Genomic DNA, 21,207 nt, shown 5'->3' on the forward strand with positions numbered 1-21,207 from the left:
CGACGAAAACGGGGTCTACTCTCTCTACCAGAGTCGTCGTTCATCCTAAGGAGATTTCTATCTATCACGACCCAACTGGAGGATTCCGTGCAGCCCCCTTTTATAGTCTTACTCACAGTAGCGTACAGGGGGTATGTTGCATGCCGGTGTATTGGTGCTCTTGCTGTGTGTCTTGCCATGTGATTTATCGGATTGGTGATGGTGGTGGTTAGAATTTAGAGTCATTTACGTGTGTCACCTTGATAGAGATCCCACTGTCATCCTCGTCCTCTTCGGTCATCGTTGTCAGCCTCGTAGTCTCGTCGGCTATCAACGAGCTATCCTTCTTCGAGTGTTTCTTTTGTTTACCGGCGCTGAAGTCAAACAAGTTCGATTACTTTTATTAATCGTAGATCATCAGAAAGTATACGCATATTCGCATATACGTAGTTCAGTCCCAAGCTTGTGCATTTAAGTACTTGGCACGTACTTGATCATCTTGGGCTGCTTGGGTTTCTCGTTGCACTCGTTCACCTGTTGCCAGATCCCCGTCTTGTTCACCTCCTCGCTGATGTTGATGCTTGTCATAGGGATCTTCATGATGTTCCCGTTCGCCAACGAGATCTGTAAGTTGCTCGAGGGCGGATACACCGTGGACTCGTCATGTTCCTGAGGGACAAATCACGGATTCAGTTTCGCGGGACGATTAACGTCATCCACAGAGGACAAATAAAAAGTCAAAGCCATGCATCGAGCTCAGCAAAACTCTCGTCACTACCGTTTCGGGTCGGGCAATGTTGGATACACAAGCGGTATTTCGACTGGCATCGATCGAGCTGCCCGTAAGCATTTCTTTCTCGTACGTGCCAAGTCTCGAAGTGGTGCGATCAGCATTATTCCGTTTCGTAACGACTACTGTATTCGGACTGCGTAATACCTGACCACTGCGAGACTTCCACTTATGTTAACAAGAAAGCCTTCTATTTACACTTTTATTAATTTCATTGTACTCTCTTGGGAAGCTCGACCGATGACACGGCTCAGTATAGGCGGAGTCCATGCCATCGTTGCTTCGGTCGCAACGAGTTCAACACAGTGCCCGACATTCGAAGTTCAGCGCAATAAGAGTGTGATCTTCAGCGGGGTTGTAGACAGACCTCGAGGCATTACTCTCGATGCTTAGGAACTACGGTCGTGCACTTATGGTCACGTACCGATTACAGCCGCAGGATTCGACGACGACTGGTACCTTTCTCTCTCTTTCTCTCCCTGTTTCCCCTCCCCCCGACAATCACCTGCGTTCTCCGTAACTGCATATTCGAGTTACGGTGCTTTCGATCTGGATCTTTAATTTTGTTCTTACTCGATAATCGGGAGGCTGAGAATCATTTTAGCGTTCATCTTCCATGACAGCAAAAGTGTAAACTTTCTCTTTCTATGACTCTCAGCTCCACGATTGCGATTTCATTTAAAAAGAAACGACGATAATTTTGTTACAAACACAATAGACACTTCGCGCTACGTGTACGGGACTTTCCGCCTCATAGCGAAGAGTAATATGTCGTATTCGTGTTGTGTTGGAGGGTTTCGTGGGTAGCATGCGAACAGAACGGCCGTTTGGCTGGTGTACAGTGTCGGTTGGTGCTGCTCAAGGAATAGTTGGGAGTACAGAGAGATTTGTGTGTGTTTTTAAACAATAATGTATTTCCAATACGTCAAGGCAGGCGATCCGTGTTCGACGATACATCGAACCGATACATGTGTGTCGAATGGTAGGCGAAACATCGGGCGTCGTTATAGTTCCGCGTGCGGTAGCCGCGATCAGGTGACAAACGATGTTTTAATTGGTCACGTTTCAACACGTTCGCAGATTTCTCTAGGCCAGGTAAAAGTAGCGATGTCGTAATACTCTCCGACTATGTATATATATATATATGTATGTAGCAAATGAACATCTTTGTGGACTCCTCGACGGTATAAATTTCTTTGATAGCTGCGATCAACGTGTTCGATCTACTATCGATTACTAGATCGACTACAATAATGTTAAGCTTACCTACGAATACGTTCAAGACAATTGTATCCAAAACAAACGGCTATCGTTCAAGCATTCGACGACGACATTAATTGTAACGCATTATAATTAATACTGGTCGGACCGAGTACCGTACAGGATTAGGTCATCTCGGTACGAAATTTATTTGGCACGCGCGATCAATGGGAGACGAGAGGACTCTTTTGGCCGGACTTGTACATGAAAAAAAAAAGAAAAGAAAAGAGCACATCTTCTCACACGGAGTTCGACGGACGTAATCTCTACGCGCTCTACTCTCGTCATCCTCGTACACCCAGCGCCGGTTTATTGCTCTCGGTCGGCGAAAACGTTGACAACGAGAACGTCTCAGGCCGTGTTTAGGCGATCGACCGTCGAGATATCGCGTTTCCGGCGAAACGCAGGCCCGTCGTAGCCGGAGCCAGTTACCGTGACCACGGGGCAAATGTTCGCCACGCGGTCACTTCTCGTGTGCTATTTACGACCAACGATGGCATTTAGTATTCGTCTCACGGTGCTAACCTCGCCACTCTCCAGCTGGCGGAGATCGTCGGCGTGCTTTTTGCTCGGCTCCGGCATCACGTCGTCCAGGATCTTGAGCTCGCGTTGGGTGAACACCAGGTCCAGGGACTTGCGTATCCCGATCATAACCACGAGCTGAAAGGAGCGAACACGTACAAGATTTGCTAGAAGATGGAAGGAGAAACGAGGATGGAGGAACAGCGGCGACTTACCATCAAGGGGAATAGAATGGAAGTAGAGCTGAAGGATTTGATGAGCCACAGGCACGACAGACAAGCTAACTGCATCGCCGTGAACAGGTGCACACGCTTCAGAGGTACCTGCACAGAGATCGGTTCATCGTGAATCCTTGATTATTCCATTACTATAAGTATCAGACAATTATCAAGCAAACTGGCAAAAGTTTCAGTTAACACATTGTTGATCATGTAATTTTACACAGAACCGACTTCATGTTTCGCAATTACGATGGACACTTCAGGAATGGTACTCGAGAGCAAAATTTAATATATTCCTCGAAGAGCAAACACCTGTCGATGGCTTTACCTGTCGCAGGAACATGTAGTCAGGTTGATACTTGACAGGCATCAGCATGATAAGAATCCTGTCGAAGAACTGGAGCCCCTTCAATGAAGCTACTCCCATGTAGAGGAAGACGCCAAACAGCACTGGCATGGGTATGTGCTTCAGCATGGGCGTGAGAAGGACCGAACAGCCGATCATCAGGAAGATCAGTATGTGAGTGACTCGTTGCTCGCGAACGCCCAGGAACTGTGGCTTCTCGCCTGGCGCGGCGCATTCGGATTCAAGCTTCAAAGAGTTGACGTGATTGATCGAGAGCACGGTGGCTGCGACGAACCAGGGCAGGCCCATCACGGTGCAAATTTCTATCAGGATCGCGAGGACGAACAGATCCAAGTGATACCCGCATCCTTTCTAAAAACAGGTAAACATGGTAAATATGGTAAATAGTCTTTAACATAGTGGCCGTAGATTCGCGTAAAACGATAACTGTTCTCCGGAGAAGTTTGTATTCGACATTCGCTTGCCTTCAGCTTGTTCTCCTTCCTGTTGACTATCACAGCCGTGATCTGCTGATCCATGAAGATTAGGATGGTACCCAAGAGAGCCGGCAGACTCGCGACAATGGCGCTCCACCAGGGATTGTTTTGGAAAGGCCAGATGACCCAGCCTCGATCGTGCAACGTCGGCTTGAATTCCACTGGAACTTCCAGCTTGGGCGTCGGGATGTTGACGAAGTGATCCAAAGCGCTCATCGAGAAGATGGCTATGATCACCGCGAAGTCGCTCACAACTTGTCTAACCTGTCAGGGCATGCACACGATGCAAAATATCAGGATTTAAAAAAATCTACACTTCCTCGATGGATTGCTATAAAATTCAGATATTTTTCACGTCTGGTACTCTAGAGACGGACCTTCGACGGGAAGAAGAGAGCGTTCTTGAAGTCTTTGAGCTCGACGGATAACAAGAAGGTGCCCATGAATAATATAATTGACATGAGGAACACATCGGGTATGTAGTGCGGCTGGTTGCAGCCGTCGCCCATCAGCGTGCCGTTGTAGCTCTGAAAGGGAGTTAACGAAGTCGTCAGATGTAACGTAGTTTGTAATTTCGACTAACGACCGCATGGACGGATCTATTAACCTGGCATGCTTTCTGATCCAGGGCCGTCCAATTGATGTGATCGTAGCTAGAGGGTAGACTGCCGTTGGGTGGCTTGCACCAGCAGTTGTAGTCGAATTGATCGTTGGCGTGAGTGTTCATAGGGTACTTCTTGCCGATCGACAATACGTTCTCGATAGCCTGGAACAATCGAATTCTTAGTTGGTCCTTCGAGGACTGCTCGAAAGCTGAGGGATTAAATAATCCTCGAGGGTTCTCTTTCTCCGTCGTCAAGATCGAGGTCGATCGAACGTTCGCACCTCTGTTTCGAAGCCAGAGAGGAACGCTTCGATTGGTGGTATACCGTGGGATTCGTGACCCAAATGTCGTCGATGTTGCTGATGGAGCGATTCGCGAAGCACGCGCCAGTTGCGCCCCATCCAATTAACTTAGGTCGACCGAGAAGGATACCGGTTGCGTAATTAACACATGGTTCTGGATAAAAGATCGATATTCTTATTAATTGCATTTTCCGCGAGCTTAAGATCCTAATGTGCCGATATCTATGACTCGTGGCCCCTCTAGCCGGGCGAAATAGAGGTTTTAACCGTTTCGCCCGGTTGAATGAGGGACAAGTGGTGGAGTTTGTAGTAATAAAAAAGAAGATCCTAATGTGCTCTCGAAATTGGATGGGTGTACTTAGACGTGTAGCAAAGTTCTAGCTTTTCGAAGATGCATATGGAACCTTCTTTCTGACATTAACTTCTCCATACCGTTACCGAGTATATCAAGAGCCTCGCTCGTTTCTTCGGCAAATCAGGAGGATCATCCGATAGAACCTCGTCCCCAGGGGAATGAAGGTGACAGTGATTGATTCTCCGGGAGGAAACCGTTCGATTTTTCGGCGGTTCGGGTAGCCTCGGCCGTTAACCTTTTCGAGGATCTCTCCCTACCTTGTAAATGAAGATAAAAGCGATGAGGGTGGCAAAGTTTTCCTCCGTGAACCGAGTGATGTAGCACACCAGGGCGCTGGCATCGATCGCGACCAGGATTACCAGTATCAAGGCCATCCACGAGCCGATCCAGAAGCGGAAAGACATGTAGTTCCACTCGGATTTCCTGTGGAAATCGTTCGATTACGAGCCTCGTAGCTCCGTGTTCCTCATCGGGCGTCGAGCTTCCTCGGACAAATCGTCTCACTCACTTGCAAAATTCGTAGACGATCGTCTCGAACACCAACACCGGCCCGGTGGACCCGAGAATGGTCAGAGGTTGCCCAGAGAACAGACCGTAGCCGACGCCGCAAACGAAACCGGAAACCAGAGACTCCATAGCGGCCATGTTCTTCCCAGTGGCTTCGCCCAGCAGACCACCGAACGTGATTATGGGCGATAGACAGGCGAAGTAGAGGAAAATGAACGAGGCGATGCATTGGAGAGCGAGAGCGTCCTTGAAATCGGACAAGTAGAATGGCGCTTTCCTCTTCACGTCATTGACCAGACCGCCAAACAGTTTTCCTGTTCTCGATAGCCCCGATTCCTCCCTCAGCTTCTGCTCGTCCGCCTCCTCGTCGAAGTCCTCTTTCGGCTTTTCTTCCTTGGGTCGTTTCCTCACTTCCTAATGGATATATATAGAGGAAGCAACCTTTCACCATCTTATACCTTTAGCTTGTGCACATTTATCAAGGATGTTAACAACGTGAGAAATCAGTACGACAATATTTTACACGACTGGATTACATATGGCTTGTCCTACCTGCGAGGGAATCGCGGCAGGCGGTTCTATTCTGATCGCAGGATCCCACTCTCCGGGTGGCAGGACAGTGACCGCGTCCAGGAACTCGTCGATCCCAGCTAGGAGGTGGTTTCTGTTCTTAGCCTTGTAAGCCACGTCGTGGAACACCTCGTCGGACATCAGGGTGGCCATGGCACGGCCAATCTCGTGGAAACCGGAGATTCCACCCTGCGGTAACATAAAAGAAACGAGGCGTGAAGTGTACGTGCTCCGAAGATCTATGTAGATAGATTCTTCTAAATGGAATTCGAATTCATCGTTCATCGATTCATCGAATTCGTAGTTTTATAGCGTTTCGATTGCTCTCACATCCTCGAAACTTCCTAGTAAAAAAAAAAACTTGTACGAAAGTCGAAGAAAACTTTATCTTGACTTTCACGCCGACGAAGAAGCAATTGAAATATGCGACAGACCGCAACCTCGACCGATAACCAAGCTTCCATTCGTACCGGATTGAAATTGCTTGGCGTATCGGGGTACTCGAGATCCGGAATAGTCGAGGCAATCAGCGCGGACAATTGCTTCGTTAAAACTTTAATTACCCCGAAGGAAGAGCAGGTTTTCGATCGAGTCGCTTCGAGTCTACGTTACGCTGTACTAACACGAAGATCTTACCGTGGGTCCCAGCAGGACAAATATGAATCTCGTTGGCACAGGAACTTCCGTCAGGTCGCCCATAATTCCCGCCTGGCTGAGTCGAATGAACGCCGACAGGGTCTTGTCTAAAAAATCTACCTCCCCTACGAGGATGTTGCTCGCCTCGGCTCCGGCCGGTATTTTCCGCATGAAGTGCGTGTTACCCTGACGAGAGAACCGTAAAGAAAATATTCAACCACGTGTTCGAGTCTCCAAGGATAGAACGAAGGGAATACTAACCCTGTGATTGGCGTCCCCGTTCTCTAAAGCGGACGAGCTGTGATTTCTGCTAATTGACACGCTGCTCGGGCTGCGATCCATCCCGTTGGTGGCCGGCTCTTGGCCTGAAAGAGATCTAGCTTACCGCCTACTGCGTCTTTTCGAGGCTAACTTGCAACGAGAAGTCGCGTGGGCAACGTAATCGAGGGGGAGGCGAGTATATCCGCTGTCCCTCGATCACTACTTCTGTCCAGGACTATTCAATGTCCGGACAGTCGTGACCCAGATTCGCGGTGTCGAAAGTCCCGCGAGTTGCAGGAATCCGATACAGGGGATTCCGTGGGAACGAGGGAAGTCTTATAAGTCGATCCTCTTAAACGCGAGGGCCACGGTTAAATGGTACCAGGGTTGCTTCTATTCGACGGTAAAACCGAGTCCTCTGTACGCAAGCCAGGCATTTGCGGGTGACACGGAGCGTTTTAGGATTGCAATGATAAGTTATATTCTTACTGTGGGGACGAAGATAAGTCGTAGGAATGTTGGTCTCTTATTTTTTTTTTTTTTTTTAATCGTTTTATTCGCTAAAAATCCTACCACCACAACCCCCCGAAACGGAATTAACTACATTTTGTTTATCGCAATATCAGATATTCTCTCTAACAATTCTTCTGGTCCTCTTCAGAGTAAAATTAGTAAACTAAATACAAAGAAATCAATCACGATATTGCGATATCAACAATTGAAGAATAAATTCACGTTTTAGTATGCCCAAACATTGGGTATTCGTACAACGACCAACGTTCACGCGACCTTTTTCATCCTCGCAGCGAATAAAACGCGCTCCCAAAGTCTATTTCTGTAGCAGCCTGTATATTTACTTGTCGAAGCTATGAGAAAAAAGGTAGCGCTCGGATTGCTCGACTCGCGTAAAATCGTCGCGGAGTTCGACTCGCCATTAAATGTCAAGAGCGCGTCGCTCAACCCTTCGGAGGGATAAGCCAGTGCGGTGAGCCTTTCCGATAGATTGACCACGGGTGCTCGAAGCACGGATTTTGTTTTCCGCGTCTCTCCCGGTCTCGATAATCGTTTGTCGATACACGTGTTATTTTCAGCGACCGTGTCGTGTTGCCCGTCGCGAGGCATTCGTTCGGATCAAGATTCGAGCAACTCGCGACAATCTCGCCGCTCGAGATCTAACGTTCGGGGAGGCACGTCCCGTTTTTTCGTCGTTTTATCCGACACGATCTACTCTCCCCGAACGTTCGTGCGTCGTTCGATCCCACGATGGGGGTGTGCGTGTCGCTGGGGAATCTACTGCGACCGAGAGGAGGTGTTAGATAAGACATGCTCAGAAAAATGATAGAGGCGAGCAAAATTCTACATCAGATGGAAGTTTCGAATAGAAGACAATATTTTACTAGTTGAAGAAGAATTTGAATTTGAATTTCAGAATGATATTATACTTTATACCACGTCGACTAGAATTTTGCCCGTTCCTGTAGAAAAGCATTGCACCAGGATTACCAGGTATGGCTAGGAAGCGGCTACCGGGGTTCAGCGTTGCTCCGCTGCCGTGGCCCGTTGCGCCGCCGAACGCCGGGGCGGAATTCGATTCCTCCACTAAAAATGAGCATGAAACACACACCAGGATCGTTCTTTATTTACAGAGGAAGGACCCGAGCGGGGGAGTTTCTTTTAAGTACGAAAGAATCGTTAGTAGTCGTTAGTACTGCGAGGAGAGAAGGGCAATTAGTCTGTTAAGCTGAAAAGACAAACGTTAGTTGATTACAAGTGTGACAATTAGATGGTACGAACGCTATGGTATCGAGTAAGTTAAAGTACACATCGAGTCACGTGCATAGTAAGACAATCAGAACGTACGATCATGCCTCGTGGATTGCTACTGAAATGAACCCTTATGAACGGTTCCACGACAGATCAATCGTTTTCTGCGTTGGGTTCGAGACATTTTGGTGAGATTGAAATAAGATGTAGCTTGTAGATGATTGGGGAGGGTTCAAGTCATGCTTTTGTTCCCTTCGAGTTTATTTCAGAAATACGAGACAAATTAGCAAAGATTGTCAAGTTCAACGTCTTTAATTTCTTAAACAAATTCGAAACCAGCGAACAGATAACTTCACCCTTTGCTCTACGATTTACTGTAGGATCGTACGTGTCATAATCAAGTATAAAATTCCTTCCACGAATCGCACACGTTACTATAGGTCGAAGGGTTAAACCTCCCAGTAATTGTACCTGGACTATGTCATATTTAAATTTCACGAAAACCTCTCACCTTTGATCGCTATGAAACTGATCGATTCGGCGTGGAGCAACGCCTACGAGTTCTCGCGATGGTGCACGCGATAATCATTCCTGAACGCGGCAGTCCGTTGAATTCTCGCAATTGCGATAAGAATTTCGCATTGTTGCTTTCAATGGAACGTTAAAAATCGACGGTTCGACGATGAATCGCTTAAAGTTTCGAATCGACGGAGGTATATTAAGGCCGCAGTAGTGACGGACGATATTCGTCGGACGCGAGCGACCCGAATCACGTGTAATTAAACTTCCATTAATTCTGTACAAGTGAAACCGTGGGAATCGATAATCAATACTCCGGGTAACCGATCGCTGCGCGGCCTGGGGTTCTCGAAACTTTCGCAGAAGAAACCTCGGATCGAAACGGAGATGGTTACCGATTGGTCCCGATCGTGCGCAGTGCTCAAACTACTTGTAAACATCGAGAAATCCGAAAGAGACAAAGGTAGGAGACGATGCAGTCGAGTAGATCGTTCAAGTATTGATTGTGCAAATCGATCAAAATTCATAGCAACACCAACCACCTGGCTGTCTAACCTTTTAGCTGACACATAGCGAACCACGTCGTGAATCCGACCACATGGGGAACGGCGAATTCATCTGATAGAAACACAAGAAACAAACGTGGGTAAATGTTCTCGATCGCAGCCGCGCGGATAGATTTATTTGAAAAATTCCGCTAGGAAGCACCGAATATGTTTCCTTCGTTCGCAGTTCTTCGCAATGAATTCTCAATGAAACATGTTGTATGGTTAGGTAGAGACAGACGAACAGAAAGCTTGTTAATTAATTAGGAAAGGTTAAAATCTTTTTAAGCCGAGACTGAATCGATAATTGATTTGTAATGCATCGAGCAAGCCGAAATATCGCCAACGAAGTAAGGAGCACTCCGTTTTCATTTCACCAGACGAGGGTTAACGTTCGAGTAAAGCTTGACGCGGGGTAGGAAAGATAGCGAAAGCACCGTGACCCAAGGCAATTATGGCTGTCGCTTAGCTGTCTGGCCTAATGCTATACCTGGAACCAGAAGGTACGGTCCTTTCAGATCTTTCGCTTCTTTCGACAGCAGAGCCGTATTCGAGTTCGGGCAGCTGCTGCTGCGACCCACCGAGGGCGCGTATGCGTCCCCGGCGTCGCGACGCTCCTGTAAATCTGACGTCAACAACTCATGCAAACCACATGTACAGCCGTAACCTGAAAATGTCGAGCGGTACCGCGTTTAGTATGACGGGAGGTTTCTCGGGGACGGTTCCCAGGTAATTCCCATCGGAAACGTCGAAAACAAATCGATAAATAATAATGAGGAAATAGTTTCGGGGAAACGAGGTTGGATCGAAACAGGACGATAAATGAAAAACTTGCAACAAGAAAGCTGATAGAACGGCAACAAAAGGAAATAAATCGTTAATTGAACTGGGAATGCCCGAGGGGATTCGTGTTCCACTCGAGAGGTCGACATTTTTTGTGCGACATCGACTGCGCAATATTTTTATCCTTTGCCGAGAGTCAGTACTTTACCCAAACGAGGATCTGTGTTTTTTGTTATTTTTAACCGATTTCGAAAAAGGTAACTCGATTCGACATGTGTGTATATATATATATTTCTTTCTTAATATCGTTGTGCCAGGAGTTAAAGAGGTTTCAGGAATGAAGTGTTGATCCCTAAGTAACCTTTCTTACAAGAACAGTGGCTTCCAATCTCTTAGTATTCGACACCTTTAACCAGTTAGCTGCGATTTACGAGTATACTCGTCGTGGAGAAAAGGCAGTATGTATTTTGTGTCATGACGAGTACATATATACTAATTTAGTTACCATTCGTATAATTTATATAAAGCTTAATTTGGAGAGCACTGTTCCAGAAGATCACCACCCGACAGTGTATTCTGAACTCATTTGAAAGAATGTCAGCTGTAGCAATGATAGCTGCAATGCGAACTTACTCTTGGAGGAGGAATGATTGCGTCCAATTTCGGCCAACGATCTTATGATCGGTAACCTGGACATGTTGTTGTCCTTGCGTCTCTCGTGCTGATGCCGATGTCTCACCAGAAGAGCTTCCCTGACCTGGAATCGAGAGAACGCCTGCCGGTTAGAATTTTCTCCTTTACTCCTTTTTTCTCGTATCGGAACGCCGGCAACGAGCGCGGGAAATTGATGGCTGCCGAAACTTTCCCGGCCGAAGCCATTACGTACCTTTTCCCGCGACTCCGTCGGCAACGAGCCCTTATTAATCATGTTATCGAGGACCAAATCGGTGATTTGCTCCAGACTCGCCGCCTCCATGTCCAGCATCACGGTGCCGTTTAGCAGCAGGCTCCTCAGCTCGAACAGAGAGTGCAGGGAGAGGGTCGCTACGTGAGGTTTGCTCCATCTGTTCCCTCCCTCCTCGACGTCTTCCTCGAACTTGATCCATCTGGAAATAACGACGACAAGGGCTGTTTGTCTAGGTACCCACAGAAACAAGCTTCCTCGCGAAGTTTATAAACCGAAGGAGGAGACATCTATTCTCCTAATCTAATTGATCTAATTTGAAATTGTGCTCGTCTCACGCCAGAATTTCCAGGGAATTTTATCCTGAATAATTGGGCTACGGAGACTACTACAGATGAGTTTTTTTTTGGTTCCTTTATATTACACCTGCATTTAAATTGCGAGTAAATTAGATATACGATTCGCGAGAGAATTTCTTTCTGGACGAGTGCTCCCTTGCGAGACGTACAAGGAAAGTTTCAAAGAATTTATTTGTCTGCGTTGAACGCGATGCGATTCGACGTTAGAGTTGTTCGTTTTCGCCAGAGAGCACGCGCCCATTCGGACATCTGTTCTTAATACCAGGAGCAAAATGGAGGAAAAAGGAATTTCAATCAAAATTAATCCGCTCTCTGGCTTTCACTCTGTTGACGTTAACGCCGTCCAGAGAATAGAAGGTAACGAGCAGGTGAGATTACCTCGCTGTTTCCTTCCACTCCATCTCGTCGCCATCCTTGACGAGCTCCTCCATTTCGGAGAATAGTGGATGGGACTCGTGCGCATCGTCCCCGACTTCCTCCCCCAGGATGAACTGCACCCTCTGGGCCGGCGGTGTGACTGGAATATGCAGACGTTACCTAGTGAAACGGCGGCCTTTCGTTTCATCGAATACGAACCCGAAGACACATAAAAAGATTAGAAAAATATCGATGCAGAAGAACAAAGAGGAGGTTACGTGTCGTAGAACACCAACTATCGACGTTCGTCGTCGACGAGACACTATTCAACCCTTAAACGCTATTCAACCATTGGTTACGTGCACGTGTGGTTCTAGAAATGTATTTTAGCGTAGTGGTGAAATGCACGGTAACGAGAAGGTATCGACAAGTATCGGATCATTTTATTGTCGTTGCTTGGAAGCCACCTTTACAAATCTAAAGGCGTACAGAATAATAATTAATATATATAATTGAATATAAGTCCGTATATGTATAATTGAAGTAGTCGAAGACTGGTTCCCTAGTTCTTCAACTTGATCTCATATAGCTTATGTTCTTCGTTAATATATAACTCGGTTAAAACGATACGAGCCCTGTCGAGACCTCAAAAAGTGTGCATTCCAATTCAAACGCAAGCATGTCGCGTCGCTTGGGTGTCGAAAAAAAATGTTTCCAACTGCCGAAGCTCGTTGTCTGCGAGAACAGGTGAAGAATGTCGCGCGAACACTAAGAGAACACTTAGATGATTGCTTTCAAACATGAGGGAACGTAACGCTGTGCGTCGAGAACCACTTAGAATAAGGGAGTAGAATCTTGTATGAGTCGAGGTACAATGAAAAGATTGATCGAGCTGGTGCAGGGATGATCCGGGCGAATTTGTTCGTTTCGATGATCGATGACGCATGCAATACGTCCAAAGAACGGTGTACTTGTAAAAACCGGAATGTAGACGAAGCGGTAAACGTTTTTGTTTGCTGTTTATTTTGCTCGAGTCGAAAGAAGCTGTCCGGTTGTGCGGGCATGAATCGTGGAGTCACGTGTATCGAGAAATACTCGTCGAGACCATTCGTATTGGCTGAATTCGCTTTCGAACTCTGGACTAGCTGTTACGTGCACTTGGTCGCGAAAGTTCACCTCGGGGTAATGTAAACGTCGAGAAGAGACCACTCGAGTGCAGTGGTTTGCCCAAGTTCGTACAGTGACGTAACAGAAAGAGAATTCTTTAGTTTAGATTTGATTTAGGGAACACGTTACACAAAATTAGGGCGCGGCGGGTAGTTTCTGATTACAAACGACGTTGCTATACCAATTCCTTTTTCAAAATTTTGTACAAGTTCTGCATACTTTTTTTAAAGAACCATTTACATAGTTTGTGTTTGTGTGTAGCCTTCTATGACTAAACGTGGATCGAGTTCGGAGCATTTCCGCGTCCTAGAAAAAAAATCACGGAGGGGAGTTTCGTCTGTCGGAAGAACATGCGTCGCGATTATGCAATTCGTTTCTTGACGTAACCCAGTCGCGCTGACAAACACGATTCTCTTCGTGTAACGTTGATAAACGAGTTAATGCACCGTTTCGCGACCAGCCATGGACAAAGGGATTCCGCCTGATAAATATTGATTACAGTCGAAACGGTGTCGCGGCATCGCATACGCGTACGTTCGATTTTATGCATATCTAGTCGTGCTGCGAATCTAATTAACGAAATCGTGACATCATCGGTGCTATGTCTGCTTAGGTATGTCTGCTCTAGCAACGAATGCAAGATAAACCAACTTTTTATTCGTTTAATAGAAATTCGAATTTTAATCGCAGAATGAAAAGGTCGCAACGGTGGTTTTATTTGGGAATGGTAGCGTTCACGAATCCACGTGTAAACATTCATTTTGTAAAAAATATTAGCAATCCAAATTCACAATTGACTAAAATAATTTTCGTTTGGTTTCGACGTCCCTATAAACGTCCAAGGGCTGTTATACCATTGTAATATCAACGGTTCGACGTTCTCGTCTCGATGGGAAGCATAATATTCGCGAGTGTCCCCGGTTTGGACGTACGAATGGTCTCTCGGTGAAAGTGTAGGTAAATACAGAGAATTCTGGTACGTGGAAGGGGCTTACGTATCATCTCGCCGTCGGGGTCGCAGATGCTAGATAGTCGACTCCTTCGAGTCATCAGCAATTGTCCTGAAACGTCAACGAGACAACAAACATCGACGACAGTTTACCAGTGTATCTCGAGTTCGAGATTTCGGACTCTCCCAGCTGTTCTCCCTCTTGACAATTTTGTTTAATTGATCTCCCTCGCCTCTCGACAGCGTCCTCTGTTCACTTTTATATACCCTGCGTGACATCTTCTATTCCCCTTTGAATAACCGGAGTGGACCATCACGACTTGTCCACCCCTATCGTTCGTATTATCGGTAACTACGCTAACATTTCGGAAGCTTCCTATCCATTTTGCATGCTTCCGCATTAATTCCACATCCAAGCTAATCACCTCCTCGATAAACAGCCATAAATTAGCCAACTCGAGGTTAGGGCAACGGTCAAGCAATTTCTCCGCGTTCGTTTAAAATCGAACCACGTAGAAGTTTAAGGGACGAGAACGGCTGGCTTCCTCGTAAAGGGAGAAAACCTTTGGAGGGACTCGATATCGGTCACCCTCTGGTACCCGGTGTGCCAGAAGTAGGGTGAACAACCAGATAAGTCCTGACAAGTGGTTGGCTCGGTGCCACGCGTCGCTCGATAGCGCCGCAAAGTGCAACACACTGTGGAACGTTTATGGCCGCGTTGTGTGGTACCAGAGATGGGCGGAATTTTATTGGAATAATGAACGACAAGTTCGAACTTTCCGTAGCGATTCGCAATGATTATTCCGTCCAGAGAATATTTTAACGTAAATGAGAATTTGGCTACTCTTCGAGGATGCTCGATTAACTCGACAGAGATGTTTTCGCGGGGATCGAGACACGCTTTTTTTGCAGAGTTTATACTTTTGAAAAAGAGACAGTAGGTAGCGGGGGTGTCCACCATGAAATTGTAGAAACAGGTCGAAACAAGTGGTCACCGAAACGGCCGAACTGCCTCGAGTGCTCGGAAGGACACTTTGGTGGGTCTCTGAGCTATCGGTTAGGCGTCATGTGACACTTTGTGGGTGTTCGGCCAAGTTGGCCGTTATTCTACAAATAATTAATCAAGTTTGGCGCAGAAGCACCCAATCTACTCGTGCACCGAATACTCGTGACCGACAAAAGGACGTCTGCCAGCAGTTTCTATTCGCGGATCTCATCGATTCGTAGACGAACGTCACTCTGATCGTTGCTATTAAAAGGGAAACATCTGATAAAAGCTGAAGCTCACGGACACCGCTAGCCCGTGTCCGTGGTGTTGACGGAACGAGATTGAATCGGTTTGTCGCGCACCCCGTCGCGTTTTGCGGATCGATCTTGCCGAAAAACACTGGCCGCGGGTACTCTGTAACAGTTCGAAGCTTTATGATTTGCCAGGAACATCGAAGTAGAGCTTTCGGACCACTCCCTTTTCAGAGGAAGCGTATAACTACAGGGGTAGCGAGGTCTGTTCGAGGGTGAGTTGGGTTTCTTCGAAATAAATATAAATTGGAATCGATACAGACGATTTTGTAGTGTTATATCTTCGGAGCACTTAATTACCAATGATTAGTTAGAATATTTGGGGTTGGATGCAGTAGGAGAACCAGAGAAGAGGGACTTTGTTTAATAATTTAAATATAAACGCAACTGCTACGTTGCTTTAATCTAAATGCACTCGACTAGCACCTCGACTCAAATTTTATGTATAGCAATCCAAACTTCGATCTTACAAATTTCTATTAAAGTAAGGTTAAGCTTTTCAGAAACTTCGCGAAAAGTTATATTAAAAGAAAATTCTCCGAGTGCAAGGGGTTGGAGTCGGGGTTGATAGGCGATCCGGAAGGATCGAGGGTCGCGACGCGGAAAAAGATCGAAAGACACGAAGGCGAACAGGAGGGGGGCTAGTATCTGCGAGACGAACTTACTGGGCCTGTCGTGGTCGACATTGTTCTCCTTGTCGGTGGCGAACGACTGACGCTGGGAATGATGGTGCTTGTGGTGACGACGGTGTCTCCTTTCGCCGGGCAGATGCACGCCCACGTACACGGTGTGCGCTCTGTGACCTGGAAGCAGATGAAAGGGGGCTCGCGTCAGTGCCTCTCGAATCGACGTTCCATTACTTCCTATTCCTACGATTATCGATAATAAAAATCCGCTAGCGAACGTTCCTCGGCCGCTCGAGGACCTTTCGCGTCGGAATTTTCGGTTTTCGATCGTCGACACGTAACTTTCGAGACGGGGTATTAGACCGGACCACCCGCAATTGCTAAACGTGCTACAAAGTTTCTGTAAGTACCTACTATAGCTCTCAGGATTACTATGGCAAACGATCGATGGGTCCTCAGTTGTAGACAAGACTGTTTATCTACAACAGAGTGGACATTCGCATCTTATGGTTCGTGTATTCAAGCTAGAAGGGTCCTACTATGATACTTTAGTCCAGGAGTGTCGAGCGATAGAATATTCATGGGTTCTCGGTTGTAGCCAAAGCTGCCCGTCTACGGCGTGGCCTATCGCCTATACTTTATGTATCCCAAGCAATTGCCATAAGTGCATTACAATGACACTCCACTCAGAATTTCATTAATCGGTCCTCAGCTATAAGCAGAACTATCTCGTCTACAACAAAATACCACAGGGCTTTGAGGGATTCGAGGATAATCGGATCGAATGCGGGGGATTCAGACTTCTTACCGTCCATACAGGAACGGATCTCGAAAGTTACGCGTCCCCTAGGAGGAGACACGGGCTTAAGGGGATGGAAATAACCGCGACAGATCTCCTTTCGAGTCTTTGACGCGTTCGAGATCGCCGCGAGCAAAGCTGGATCAGATTGAAACCATCGACGTCGTTTCGAAAATATCACACACGCGTACGTCAGCGCGCGTAGGTGTCGTCGAGACGAAGAGATCGTCGACGAAAGGTCCGTCGATGGTTTCCTCGTAATCCGACGTAAGGCAGATAAGGCTGAGGCACCAGCAATCGACTTCTTTAAGGTTCTTATCCTTGGAAAAGGAGGGATGTCTTACCTTTGACTTGATTTTCTTAAACTCAACCGAACTACCTAGGTATCTTGCCTCGAGTGCATTAAAAATCCTGTTAGGACAGAGCTAACAAAAGCAATTTTTGTTTGCAGGATCCATCATCGGCAGCGTCAACTGTCGGTGCAGTTACCTTAAACGGGATCGACTCGCAGGGATTGTCGAGGGTTCAAGATCGCACCGGGACAGGTGACCTCGGATCCAGCGTCTCGGCGCTGACGGTTGCCGAACGGGGTAACGATTTTCGAAGCACCGTCGCGACGTGTCGCGTTTCTGTGTGCAAACACCGAAGCCCGAGCCGTGCGTTCGGCTGACCTACGCGCGGATCGGCATTAACGGCGATTAGGTCGCGACGAGCAGCGTAAGGGCGACGGTGGAACTCTTGTTCTAAACGGATGAAAGATCAGCGAGAAAGCACGGCCGAAAATCGATGCAAGCGGATGATATTTCGATACCTTCGTAGTCTTTCTCGGTGTAAGACTGATGAGTGATCCGTGCACCGGGATCTTTAGGAGCCTCGTCGTCACCTGTCCCACCTGCGTGGGCCGCGCCACCTCCACGTCCAATACCCGGCTGCATCCACGGTCTAAAAAAACAAATGGTACGCACACGTGAATCGGGCGAATTACAGTGGCGCAAGACTGATTTAACCACATTTCCATCGGAATAATTAACGATAACGAGCGCTCAAACGACTCACTTTGCGTTGTTCTCGGGGGGACTGTCACTACTCTTCTGTTTCAATAGATAATGAGAGGAGGGCCACCACTGTCTTTGCTATCCTTTCATCGAATACCTCCGAGGTACGATATAACGTTACGAAGTAGCTCCTCCTCGTTTTTACGTAAAACACAGTTGGAAAACGAACGAATAAGATTGTAGGAGTTTCCAGAGCGTAATGTATATTTCTTCGAAGTTTGGCAGAAAGGGCTCAAGTCAAAAATCTGTGATTCCAAGACGTGACCACGAATATGATTATACAAGACAAAAAAGGCTTCCGTCGAGCTCGTGAATTGAAAATATAAAAGTGTTCACGTGCTTCTGTCCACGGGATGGTAGAATTTTTCCACAGTAAAATATTTGCATCGCACTTTGTGACATCACTTTACACGAACAACAGGGAGTTTCAAACGAACATCTTCAGGACGACAAATACGCATTATTCTCTGGAAAGTTTGACAACCCTAAGTGGAGCACAATTACTTCGCAATTCGATCAACAACTCTAACAAGATTCGATCGGAAAATTAGGTGGCAATAGTGACCTTCCCTCCGCGAGACGCATTCGCCTAAATCCCGCGCGATTTCGACTCGTCGACGCCGTTATCCAAGCTCTTGTGTCGCTCTTCTTGGCAAGCTGACCGATAACTTGAATTGCTTCCTCAAATTCTGGTCTTTTAGAGACAGATCTCGAGGAATTTCGCGCGTGGGCTCACGGAATAATTCTCGCGCACGACCGTTCAAGATCGTCCCCGCGGCGCGCACGCGATTTTATAATAATTAAACTTCCGCGACAGGAAGCGCTTTGTTCGTGCCGCGGAGCTGTTGGTCACGTCGTCCCTTCGACGTTGGTTTTTTCCTCTTACTTTCTACGAGAAGCTCGCGCACGGTCTTTCCTCTTCGAAAGAGATAAAAGTATATATCAATTTTTGATTTTCCAGAAGGAGATCGTAGCGGTATTCTATGATAGACGGTAAACAAAATTAGGAATTAACCCTTCGATCGACTTTTTTCTATTTGAATTCTATTTGTTTCTCTTTTAGAAGTTAATTGTATTAAATCGAAAGGGCTGGCAAAAGCTGACAAATCAACAAGTATTTCAGAAAATGCTGTAACCATCTCAGAATCGAGAAGGTGAAATACTCAAAGAAATAACTCACAACGAATCGTCCTCCTTGGATCCTTTGCGTTCCATATCTCACATATATGCTTCGAGCACGCCCGATTTAAATCTCCAATTACCTCAATTTAGTCTTGTCTCAAATTAGAAACGGTTAGACGAAGAATAGAGATTCCAGAACACAAGCTTGGCGCGTTTGGCGATAGTTCTCAGCTTTTTCTGAATTCCACGCGACGTCGACGGGTCATTTTCGCGGCACAATAAGCGCGTAGGTGAAAACACGCGACATCCGGACGCTAAATGAGCGCACAATGAAACGCTTGTTGTCAGGTCGACGGCTAACTAACGTGTGAACGATTAGCGGTGAAAAAAAATACTGAACGACTCGGCACTCCGTCAAAATCAAGCTTAGGTTGCGATCATCGTTTGTTACGCGAAGGCAAGCTCCGGAGGCGCGATTTGCTGCCACGCGTTACGTGTAAACCCGTTGACGTCTGTAATCGTTGGCTTGATTATTATGCGAAACCAGATTCGCTCCGTGTACGGCGCAGATGTATCCGTCGCGATAGAGCTTCGTAAAAGCGCGGCCCTTTCGCGAAAGATTAATGGCGCTAACGTAGTTGAGTGACAACGCTCGGGACCGCGGAGAACGGCACAGGAAAGAACCTGCTCCATTGGATCCGCTGGCAAATTTTCTGAGGGTTTCTATTGTTGTTTGAAAGCTATTCTTTGATCGATGATAAGCGTGGAATCACGGAGACTAGAATGGCACGTGAAGAAGAATTCTTAACGCAAGGAAGGAACTAAAACAGGACCTAGGCAAAAATGTCCTCCTTTTATTTTTTTATACCTCCAACCAAGTTGAAGCAAGACATTGGAATGTTGATTAGAAAGCAAACTCGCGGAGGACGAAGTGATTTCTCTCTGGAAGAAACAAGTAAACGGCGAAGGAAGTTTCTGCAACTTTTACTATGCACTTTGGAATACCTCGTGTACGAGAACTTTTATCGATAAACACGCGCGCAAGTTAACCGCGAGAGCACGAAGACGGCTACGAAGTTCGTTATCGAAAGCACCGAGCCTGCGAAAGTGTAATCGTCGCTCCACGTTTACTGAGTGTATTTTATGTCCACTACAATGTTGTTTCCCCTTTTAAACATAGAAACGATTGGCTGGGAAACGCGATTCGGGTCGAGGGGCACTTGCATGCAGCGAATGCAGCTGGTAATCCCTGGAACGCTCGACTATGAAACCTCGACGTTCGCCAATCACGAGTATTCGCGACGTTTCGCGATTTCTGTAAGCGCGTTGGGAAAGTAACGAATGGAGCGAAAAAATTGAATCGGAAATCAATGATCAGACAGAGTGAAAAGATGGGGCGTAGGGAAATAAGAAGATTATTAACGGCTCGTTTGAAACAAACGTGGAGAATAAAAGAGGGAACAGATCCTGGAGTTCGATTTATAAATTATCAATTAGTATTTGTAAATTAGGAAAACGATATATGTTTATTTTGATAAGGTCACCGTCAAGTTTCTAAGCTCAAATTTTACCTAAATTTGTTTTGATGAAAGAACAACTTGTATAACTGACCCTAGTGTGCATTTTCCAGAAAATCATCTCCATCAATAATGACGCGCGATTCGCACGAACGTTAAGTAGTCGCGCGACTAATCAACCTCGAGATGAAAATGCGTAATTGACGATCCGTGACGGCTCGTTACAGCAAGTTGTTTGCGTTACGTTCTCTCAGGTATAGGTGAACACCAATTTATTCGAACAAACGTTGAGTTAACACATAGTGACTAATTCAAGATTTCCGATCGATTAGACTATTACTTACTACCGAATAAATGAACGACAAGAAAGTTCATTCTTTATTTTCACGAGAAGATGAAGTAGTCCTGTGAAGTATAGTTTGGCCACTCGTCAAGATCTCGGTCCAGATCTCGGTCCAGATCTTGGATCCAATTGAAACGCTGGAGGAATTAGATCGGGCAAACCAAATGTACGCCACCCAAAAAACGGAGAGGTACGAGACAGAAGTTGGCAACAGGCGTGACGTGATATATCAGCAAGCACGTTAATCAA

General features: G+C 46.5%; 1 protein-coding gene across 16 annotated transcripts in view; it reads right to left on the reverse strand.

Moving 5' to 3' along the window:
- Positions 1–21,207, reverse strand: part of LOC128883439 (electroneutral sodium bicarbonate exchanger 1) — a 35,541-nt gene that overhangs the window by 3,845 nt on the left and 10,489 nt on the right. For 3 of the 16 annotated variants that reach the window (XM_054135823.1, XM_054135811.1, XM_054135803.1), the window contains exons 3-22: positions 17,733–17,863; positions 16,162–16,299; positions 12,103–12,241; positions 11,348–11,567; positions 11,095–11,218; positions 10,169–10,345; positions 8,354–8,449; positions 6,851–6,954; positions 6,590–6,775; positions 5,936–6,142; positions 5,385–5,797; positions 5,134–5,299; positions 4,223–4,381; positions 3,993–4,142; positions 3,604–3,879; positions 3,101–3,490; positions 2,767–2,874; positions 2,555–2,689; positions 470–648; positions 239–353 (exon numbers count right to left, since the gene is read on the reverse strand). In XM_054135823.1, coding sequence (XP_053991798.1) covers positions 239–353; positions 470–648; positions 2,555–2,689; positions 2,767–2,874; positions 3,101–3,490; positions 3,604–3,879; positions 3,993–4,142; positions 4,223–4,381; positions 5,134–5,299; positions 5,385–5,797; positions 5,936–6,142; positions 6,590–6,775; positions 6,851–6,954; positions 8,354–8,449; positions 10,169–10,345; positions 11,095–11,218; positions 11,348–11,567; positions 12,103–12,241; positions 16,162–16,299; positions 17,733–17,856 — 3,606 coding nt within the window. In that variant the 5' untranslated portion in view covers positions 17,857–17,863. The other 13 variants (XM_054135902.1, XR_008458987.1, XR_008458985.1 and 10 more) reach the window with 13 other exon arrangements.

This window comes from Hylaeus volcanicus, chromosome 1 (assembly GCF_026283585.1).
Source record: "Hylaeus volcanicus isolate JK05 chromosome 1, UHH_iyHylVolc1.0_haploid, whole genome shotgun sequence".
Lineage (NCBI taxonomy): Eukaryota > Metazoa > Arthropoda > Insecta > Hymenoptera > Colletidae > Hylaeus > Hylaeus volcanicus.